At 59.2% G+C, this 9,710-nt stretch overlaps 1 protein-coding gene across 1 annotated transcript; it reads left to right on the top strand.

The window, feature by feature from the left end:
* Window positions 1–2,708: 2,708 nt before the first annotated feature.
* AQP8 (aquaporin 8) lies at window positions 2,709–8,820 on the top strand (the record flags this gene model as incomplete). Its single annotated transcript, XM_081088838.1, has 5 exons — window positions 2,709–2,953; window positions 4,318–4,444; window positions 6,016–6,230; window positions 7,601–7,735; window positions 8,772–8,820. The coding sequence occupies 5 exons, from the start codon at window positions 2,709–2,711 to the stop codon at window positions 8,818–8,820; spliced, it is 771 nt and encodes a 256-aa protein (XP_080944964.1).
* Window positions 8,821–9,710: the final 890 nt, after the last annotated feature.

The following is a 9,710-nucleotide window of genomic DNA, read 5'->3' as shown; positions in this document are numbered from 1 at the left end:
AGGAAGGGCATAAGATACATCTGGTGCTCTGTGCTGTGGGAGGAAAGGAGGGCGAGAACGGGCCCCAGATAATCAGCAGAGAGCAGACCCCACACCTTCCGACACGTGTGGATGTCCAAGAGGCGCTGCATTCTGGGTCTCCTGCCAAAAAGAGCCACCCACAAGCTGTCCACCCACTCCTGTGTGGAGGCGCTGCTTTGTATCTACACACATTTGGGCAAGCTCTTTGTGCCTTGTTTTTATCATCTGAAGATGGGATGAGAAGCAATCAAGACTTACCTCATAGGGTTGTTATGGATACACGCAGAGTGTGTTAGGTATGTGGTGACTAGTCAATAAGGGTGGAAAGCGTCAGTAAAACCCTTGCATCTGTGGCACCGTTTCTCCATCTGTACATACAAACCCTGAGCTGCTGTGAGCATGACCCGAACCTGCTGGTCCTGTTCACTGTGCATTTCCACATGGCTCAGGTGGGGGCTGTTTCACTGAAGGCATTTAAATATTTGCTGAATGGATGAATAAGGAAACCCTTCTCTCCTTCCTTCTATCCATCCATCTTTCCATCCATCCATCCATCCATCCATCCATCCATCCTTCCTTCCTTCCTTCCATCCTTCCTTCCATCCATCCATCCATCCATCCATCCATCCATCCATCCTTCCATCCATCCATCCATCCATCCATCCATCCATCCATCCTTCCTTCCTTCCATCCATCCATCCATCCATCCATCCATCCTTCCTTCCTTCCTTCCATCCATCCTTCCATCCATCCATCCATCCATCCATCCTTCCATCCATCCATCCATCAACATCCATCCATCCATCCATCCTTCCTTCCTTCCTTCCATCCATCCATCCATCCTTCCTTCCATCCATCCATCCATCCATCCATCCATCCATCCATTTATCCTTCCATCCATCCATCCATCCATCCATCCATCTATCCATCCATCCATTTATCCTTCCTTCCTTCCTTCCTTCCTTCCTTCCTTCCTTCCTTCCTTCCATCCATCCATCCATCCTTCCTTCCTTCCTTCCTTCCATCCACCCACCCATTCATCCATCCATCCATCCATCCATCCATCCATCCATCCTTCCTTCCATCCATCCATTCATCCATCCATCCATCCATCCATCCTTCCTTCCATCCATCCATCCATCCATCCATCCACCCACCCATCCATGCATCTATCTTCCATCCTTCTCCCTTCCTTCCTCCTCCCTTCCCTCCCTCCCTCCCTCCCTCCCTCCCTCCCTCCCTCCCTCGCTCCTTTCCTTCCCTTCTTCCCTCCTTCCTTACATTTTAAAAAGCACTTGAATGTAGTGGCTTAATTCAGTGTTTTTTTGTTTGTTTGTTTTCAATTGTGGTAAAATATATGTAGCATAAATTTACGAAATCAATTATTTTAAGTGTGTGGGCCAGCGGCTTTAAAGTGCCTTCCCATTGTTGTGTCATCACCACCATCCACCTCCAGACTTCATCTTCCCAAACTGAAGCTCTGTGCCATTAAACACAAACCCCCCTTCCCCTCCCCAGCCCCTGACAGCCACCATTCTACCTTCTCTCTGAATTTATCTACTCTCGCTACCTTGTATAAGTAGAATCATACAGTACTTGTCTTTTTTTGTGACGTAGCCCAAAAGTTTTGCAATCACAAACCCTGTGAAACTTAAGCTTCCTGAAGCTCCACGTCCCCATCTGTAAATGTACTGTTATTAAGGTACCTGCCTAATGGGGTTGTTGTGGGGGTTAAATGAGATAGCACATGTAAGGTATGTAGCCCAAAGCCTGGCACGTTAGAAAGTACTCAATAAATATTGATTACACATCAATACATGTTATAAATTAGTAGGCAGCTCATTGTGCTTATCATGTGACTGGCACTGTCGGAAGCACTTTACACGTATGTGCTGACTCCGTAAGCCTCACAGCGACCCTGGTCACCACCATCCGCACATGGTAGGGTGCAAGCTAAAGTGCAGAGATGGTAAGTCAGTGCTCAGAGTTGGGGCGGAACCCCCGGTGGCCTGTTTCTAAGGCCCACGGCTTCTCCACGGGCCCAACTGCCTGTCAGTGAAGGGTCACCCGTCACAGCTCGGCCTGGATCAGGCGATGAGGTGCATGAGCGGAGGTGTCGGTTCTCGTGAATGAGGAGATGTCTGTGGGAATTGGCGGAACGACCTGAGGATGAGTCGGCTGCTGCCTCCCGTGTGCGGGCCTAACCGGGGGCAGTCCTCACATCCTCTTGCACATGCGGGTCTGCTTTGAACCCTGACGGTGTCCGCGGGGGCTGGGCCTCCCCTCCAGATGCTGCCGCCAAGCCAGCGCCTTCCCCTGGTGGCAGAAAGCGCAGCAATCCTTAACCAGCCCCTGCCCTGCCCAGCTGAGATTAAAAAGAAAACTGTTTCCTTTTCTGGGCCGCAGGGCCACCTCCCACCTGCTCACTGCTTTCTCGCGCCCGTTAAAGGGCAGAGCCTGCGCTGGGAGCAGCAGTCCAGCCGGAGATAAGCCTGTGCCCCAGAGCAGGTGCGGGCCGGCCAGCCAGCCCTCATGTCCGCAGAGGTGAGCCCACTGCCCTCGGCTCCCCAGCCTGGCCCTCCGGGGTCACTGAGAGTTAACTCCGGGCGCGGGGGGGGGGCTTCTCCTGGCCGCCCTTCCTCCCAGTCCCACTCCCTTCCCTTCTGCAGGTCACCGCCGCCGTGTCTATGGGGGACCTTGAATTTGGCAGCGGCAAGGGGAAGGAGCCGAGCGCGGCGGGAGGCAGGGGGCACGGGTGGTGGCATGAGCACTTGGTGCGGCCCTGCCTGGTGGAACTGCTGGGCTCTGCCCTCTTCATCTTCATCGGGTGCCTGTCGGTCATCGGGAACGGGCCGGAAGCGGGGCTGCTGCAGCCGGCGCTGGCCCACGGGCTGGCGCTGGGCCTCCTGGTCGCCACGCTGGGCAACATCAGGTGAGGGGGTGCGAGCTGAGTGTCAGGGGAGCCCGGGGCACCCACTCAGGCTCCGGGAGCACGTGGACGGCCGTGTGGCTGGGGGCTCGCATCTGGCCCTGCGGCCCACGAGCTCTGTGCCTCGGGGCAAGTCACGCTTCCAATTCGAGCCCCTCCACCCAGAAAACGGGGCCCATGGGGGTGTTTAAAAGCACCTTATCGCCAGCTGACACGCATGCGACAGGGCCAGTGCCAGGCGCTGTCCTAACACTGCAGGTCTGAGCCCTGGCGTTCCCTCACCCGCCTCCAGCTGCGACAAGACAGCATGCCTTGCCCGAGGTTACAGGGCTCGTAAGCAGCAGAGCTATGTGGAACAGGGGTGGGGGGTCGGGGGGGGGTTGTCGGAGCGGGTAGGTAGGGAAGGGGTTGGGAGTGGGTGGGGGGGGGGCGCAGGGGAAAGCAGCGATGGGGAGGGCTCAGTCCCCACTGGCTGCTCTGCTGCTGCTGTGTTAGAAGGGGCGCTCCAGCCTCGAGGTTTCCCTGGGACAGCAGCTGCTAGAGGGGTTTCCCACCCACCTGAGTGGTCCTGGCCCATCAAGTGGTGACCCGAGGGGGTGGGGGCTCTTGCACAGTGTCCGTCTGGACGGAGCCCCAGCCAGGAGCCCCTGGCTTCCAGGAGAGCCGGCCACAGTGCGGGGCGCTGGGCAGGGCGATGCAGGCCAGGCGCCGGGTTTCATCTCACTCAGGGAACGGAGCAGAATGAAGAGACCCAAATTCTGTTCCCCAGAAGAAGAGGGGGAGAGAATGCTGACATTTCTTTCCAACGTCCCGGGGCACGAATAGCACACGCTCTTCTGTTCCACGGGGCGGGGTTGGAGGCGAGCGCTGTCACGTCTTGGCTGGGGGCACAGGGTCGGAGTGGGGGTGATAATACTTGTGTTTACCGAGTCCTCCCCATGTATGTAACAGGCCTGTGCACAGGTGCTAATTCATTCTATCTTCGCAACAGCCTCAGGAGGTGGGGGCACGAGGCAGAGAGGTGCGCTGCTGCCCGAGGTCCCTCGGCTGCTCAGGGGCAGAGCAGGATCTGAACCCAGGCCGCTGGCTGGGAGCCCAGGCTGTCTGCGCCTCAGGGACTGCCTCCCTCTAATGCCAGCGTTTCACCCAGCCACTGGCTTTCCAACAAATATCTATTCAGCCTCCCCTCCCGGGCTCGCCCAGGCCCCGCGCCACACCGGGCACCTTGGGGGAATGGCCGCGATGCTGCCCGCCGCTGTGGGCTGGGCCCTACGCGCAGGGCCGGCCTGGGGGGCTGGGTGGGACCCGTCCCCTCGGCACAGCCTGCGCCTTGGCCTCATGACTTCCTTCTGCTTCTTGGGTGACAGCGGTGGACACTTTAACCCTGCTGTGTCCCTGGCGGCCATGCTGGTCGGAGGCCTCAACCTGACGATGCTGCTTCCCTACTGGGTGTCCCAGCTGTGCGGGGGGCTGCTCGGGGCCTCCCTGGCCAAGGTGGGTGATCCCCTCGGGGGGGCTGCTGGGGGCGGGGTGGGGACTGTCCAACTCTGCCTGTTTCCTCCAGTGGGACCGGGTGGGAGGTTCACTCCAAACCCACCCCGTTCTCTCCACGTCTGGACAGCCCAAGAGCAGAGGCAAGTTCCGCACCAGAGGTTTCCCTCCCAGTCCACTCCTGGCTTTCGGCGGGTTTGCTGGTCCTGTTTCCGCACGTTTCACCCAGCCACTCGCTCAGCCACTCGCTCAGCCACTCGCTCAGCCACTCGCTCAGCCACTCGCTCAGCCACAGGCAGCCCACTCAGCTCTGCCCGGGCTGCCTGCTGGGGGAGCACAGTTCTCCTCCCAGAGCCCCGAGCTCACCTCTCGGTGTGTTGCCCAGCTTGCCCTTAACCCGAGTTCTCCGCCTTCGATGGGAGTTCAAATTCAACTTCCCAATGGAATCCTCTCATCCCAACACGAAGTCTGGCTCTTCCTTTCTGTCCCAGAATTTCCATAGCGCCTGCCTCCCTCCCTGTGTCCCTCCATAGGCCTGTCCCTCCCTCCCTCCCTCTCTCCTTTCCTCCCTCCCTTCCTCTTCCCTTCTTTCTTCCATTCTCTCTCTTTTCCTCCCTTTCCCTCCCCTCCCTTCCAGATGTAGGCCTTGCTAGGCACGTGTGGGTGAGTGGGAGGGTGGAGGTGGCAGGCGGGCCTGCTAGCGGGCTGGGTCTGGATGATGGCTCTAAGACCTGGCCCACTGCAGACTTTGATCTCAAGTCCCATATTGCTGTTCCCTGCCCTGGGCCCCCAGGCCCCCATGTAAGACCCCATTTCCCGCCGACCCTCTGGCTCTGGTCCTTGATGGGGAGCAGTGCCCAGGCTCTCCCTCCCGCACCCACCCTGCTCAGCCCCCGCACACCTGCCCGCCCTGCTCAGCCCCACACACACACCTGCCCGCCCTGCTCAGCCCCGCACACCTGCTCATTCCATTCCCCAACCACCTCACCAGAGGCCAGGTCAGTCCCTGGAGGGCGCCCAGGACCTGGGCACGCAGCTGTTGTTATCTCCATTCTATGGAGGAGGAAACGAGGTGCAGGGAAGTGCCCAGGTTGGAGGGCTGGCGAGCTGCAGAGCCCAGATTGGGGTCCAGGGCCCAGAGCATGGTTCGCTCCCCTGTCTTCCCTCTCCTGGTGCTGCCACGGCCCCTGAGGTCGATTTCCTCGAATCCCATGGCGCTTAAGCCTCGGGGCTCTCCCTGCCCCTTCGAAGGGACTTTTCATGGGTTAGCAATGTCCTGGTCATGTGTATTTGCAAAGTTTGTAAAAATAAGGGATTTTTGTATTCTTTCCTCCAAGAAGATCATCTAAGTCACAGAAGCTACAGGCCCACTGGAACCACAGCTGGGTCATCCCCATTTTACAGATGAGCAAAGCGAGCTCCGAGAAGCCCAATAGCTCACACACGGCCGCATGGTGGGAATGGCGGAGCTGGCTGGGGGCCGGACGGTCTGACTGTAACCCCTCCCTATGGGGGGGGCATGAGCTCCTGGCCCTCTCTTCACCCCCGCGGGGCTGAGCGGCTTCTCTCCGCAGGCGGTGAGTCCTGGCGACAGGTTCTGGAACGCGTCTGGGGCAGCCTTTGTGACGGTCCAGGAGCCGGGGCAGGTGGCGGGGGCTGTGCTGGCAGAGGTGGTCCTGACCACGCTGCTGGCGCTGGCTGTCTGCATGGGCGCCATCAACGAGAAGACGCAGGGCCCGCTGGCGCCGTTCTCCATCGGCTTCTCCGTCACCGTGGACATCCTGGCAGGGTGAGTGCGTCCCAGCCGTGGGGCCACAGTGCCCGTCCCTGCAGAGCTCACCTGAGGGGCACGGACTCCATTGCCAATAGGGGCAGGAAGGGAATGCCCATGGGAGACATGGCCTGGCATTAGGCAGGCAACAGGGGTGCTGCGACTGTGGTGTCTTTGGAGGCACCTCTGTTCCCCTCGGGGAAATGGTTGCTGTGTAGGAGGGGCCTGGAGGGACCTTCTCATTTCACTCCAAGGGAGTCAGAAGACTGGGTTTTGTGTGAAATTATTCCCGTTTCAGTAAACATTTCTGCAGGCCGTTTGCCCAGCCAGTGGGCAGCCGGGCTTCCGCCTGCCTTGCCACCGTCTGGGTTATGTTGAGCCGCTCAGTAGGCTTGGGAAGGGACTCGGAGACAAGGCTGGTGAGGGGGCACCTCTCTCATGTTATGTAAGAGGAGACAGGCTCCGAGAGGACACTGACTTGCTGAAGGTCACCAGGCAGCAGCACATTAAGTGACAGATCTGGGACCAGAGCCCACATCCTGCTGAAGGGATGAGGACCCCCCCCCCCCCCCCTATGTCCAGCTCTTTCTTTTCTCTGGGACAGTTTCCCGGCTCTGCCGTCCCCCCTCCCCCCTCCCCCCACACCCTTTGTCATCCTTGGGAGGAGGCGTGGGGAAGATCTGGGACCTGTGTGAAGTGTGGCAATGCTTTGCTGCCCCCTAGTGGCTCTTGGCTCACTTACAAGCCTATTGAGCGTGGCTCTTGGAGGCGGGGTGGGTGAGGCTTGAGAGAAGGGACAGAGCTCTGGACACCAGAACTGGAGAGGTGCTCCGGCCACAGCCGCCTCGAGGAGCTGCTGGTCACCGAGATCAAACACACGCATGTGACTTATGGGCGAGACGTGGCTATATATGCGCTTTCTCATCGACTCCTGACCACCCATGAGACAGTGCTTGCACCTCAGCCGAAACACAGAGGTTAGAGGTCACACAGCTGGAATAGCTGGGCTGGGTTTTGAACCTAAGTCCGCCTGACTCCAGAGCTCACATGATGGACAACTGCTCGACGTGGCTTTGTCAACTTTGGAGAGACTTGCCCTCCCCCCACTCCATCTTGCACCCTCCCTCCCCCGTCCCTTCCTGCTGCCCAGGCACCCCTTGTGGACATTCTTCTGGACGGGCATGGGGGTGGCTGATGCTGTGCCCAGGGAGGGGCCAGCCTTTCACTGTCCAGTGCTAGCGCCCCTACCTGTGTCTTCTGGAACCCTCCAGAACCCCAGATAGGGCGGGAGTGTGGGAGGTGTGGGAGGTAGGCCTAGCTGAGGAGGGAACTTGAGGGGAGCTGGGCCTGGCCGGGACCCTGGGGACGAGTGTGGCTGCCGTCTGCAGGGGCGCCGTGTCGGGAGCCTGCATGAACCCTGCCCGGGCCTTTGGACCGGCTGTGGTGGCCAACCACTGGGCTTTCCACTGGATCTACTGGCTGGGCCCGCTGCTGGGCAGCCTGCTGGTCGGAGCGCTCGTCAGGTAGGTGGGTCACTGCCCCGCCGGTGGGCAGCGGGTGACAGCTCCCGCAGCGTCCCGGCCGAGAGCCATGGGACCTCACCTGCGTCTGTAGAGGAGGGAGGGAGCCTTCCGCAGAGGCAGTGTTATGACTCTGGGCCTTTGACCGCAAGCGACAGAAATCCCTCGCAGCACAGCTGTGGCCCGAAGGAGAACCCGTTGGCTCAGAGCTGAGAGTGCACAGGGAGCACTGGCCAGGTAGGTGCCCAAACAACGTCTCAGGACACGTGTCCCACAGGCGGTCCTACGGGGGCGCCCAGCAGAGGCGGAGGCGCTCGGCAGGTCAGAGGAAACAGAATGACAGCGTGGCTGATGGTCGCCTGTGTGGCTGCCCAGCGTGGGTCGGCCTTCCCCTCAGTCAGTCATGCGACTCTGGGCCAGGCACATCTGCCGGCTGTGTTTGCAGCCTGAGCCTAATCCTGGCCTCGGGGTGAGGTCCAAGAGCAGGGGAGGAGTTGCTCCCTGCAAGGGGTCATCCAATGCCTGGGGGCCCCACTCACATAGAGAACCACACACACGGTGCCCACGAGCACGTACGTCAGGGATGCCGTTCCCATAAAACAGTGTGGCCAGTGCTCCATGGAGCTGTGCAGTGGATAATAAGGTGGATGCTGTCAGAGGGATAATCTCTCCCCTCTTGGGAGCTTCCAGGATCCATAGGGGCCTGTTCTTCTGTTCCAGGTTGTGCAGGGATAGGGTTTGGCTCAGCAAGTGGGCCTAGCCCGGACCCCTTAGCCCATGGCTGAGTGCAAAGCATCCCTGATTATCGCCTGCTGCTTTCAGAGGGTGGAGCTGAGTGTCTCTAGGAAAAGGGCTGAAGCCAAGCAGAGACACACCCCACCTAACCACGCCCTCCCCCCAACCTGCCCCAGCTAGAGGTGGAGACTGGAAAAGCTCAGGAAGGCGGCTCTCTGGAGAACTCAGCCTGGAGAGATGGATGAGGGGCTGGGCGGCTCTCCCCTGGGGGCTCAGAGACCTCACTGGGCCATTGTTGTTGTAGGTTCTTCATTGGAGATGGGAAAACTCGGCTCATCCTAAAGGGACGCTGAAGCCGGTGCTGGGCGTCCCGCGGCCCCGGTGCCCTTGGTCCTGGCCAGTTCTGCATTGCCCGCTACTGCACAGGCCCAGGGAGCACGGCTCCTTCCCTGGTGGGGCCTGGCTTCTCGCTGGATGGCCTGCTGCTAGGCCCTGAGGGGCTCTAGGCTCTGAGGAGTGCCTGGTGCCTGGCAGAGCCCTCAGCCTGGGCAATGTGGCCAGCACTGCCCAGAGGGAGGTGGAAACAGCATGTCAGAAATGTCCTCCTGAGGGAGACGGTCCCAGGAGCAGAAGAGCACCTGGGCGAGGCAGCTGTCCATGTACATCAGTTCCCTTCCGCCCATCTTCCTCCCTCTCCCTTCCCTGGCTCCTCTGTTGCAGAAGGGCCTTCTGCGGTCTCTTTCCTTGCTTCCTGAGCTGCCAATCTAGCTTTGCAATAAATAGTCCCGTATTTCCTTCCACATGCCATCGGCTTGCCTTTCATTTTAGAAATGGGCACTGCTGGGGAGGACGCACAGTCCAGCTTGGGCCTTGTTTGTCCAAAGTCTCGTGAAGGCTCAAGTGGAGCTTAGAATCCAGTGCAACCATAGGTCCTTAGGGTGCAGGCCAACCCAGAGTCTGTCTCCCACTTAGCTCTGTCCAATCTAGAATCCGGTTTGGATGCTAGTGAGAATCAATTCCAGAGCACAGACCTCAGGACCTGCTGAAAGTGCCCAGGACTGCCCAGGACATGGACTGGCCCACTCACTGTGCTCCAGTTGGGCATGCGTGGGTGTGGGCTGGGCCAGACCTGTGAGGATTTCCTAACAAATAGAGAGTGTGGCGTAATACAGGTTTGGAGGGACAGTGGCCTTTGAATGGAAGATGGAGTATAATGATAAGAAAGGATAAAAAAGGATAAAAA

Source organism: Myotis nattereri, assembly GCF_964212035.1.
Source record: "Myotis nattereri genome assembly, chromosome: 4".
Classification (NCBI taxonomy): domain Eukaryota; kingdom Metazoa; phylum Chordata; class Mammalia; order Chiroptera; family Vespertilionidae; genus Myotis; species Myotis nattereri.
Note: the sequence above shows the minus strand (reverse complement) of the source record. Positions and strands in the feature narration are given on the sequence as shown.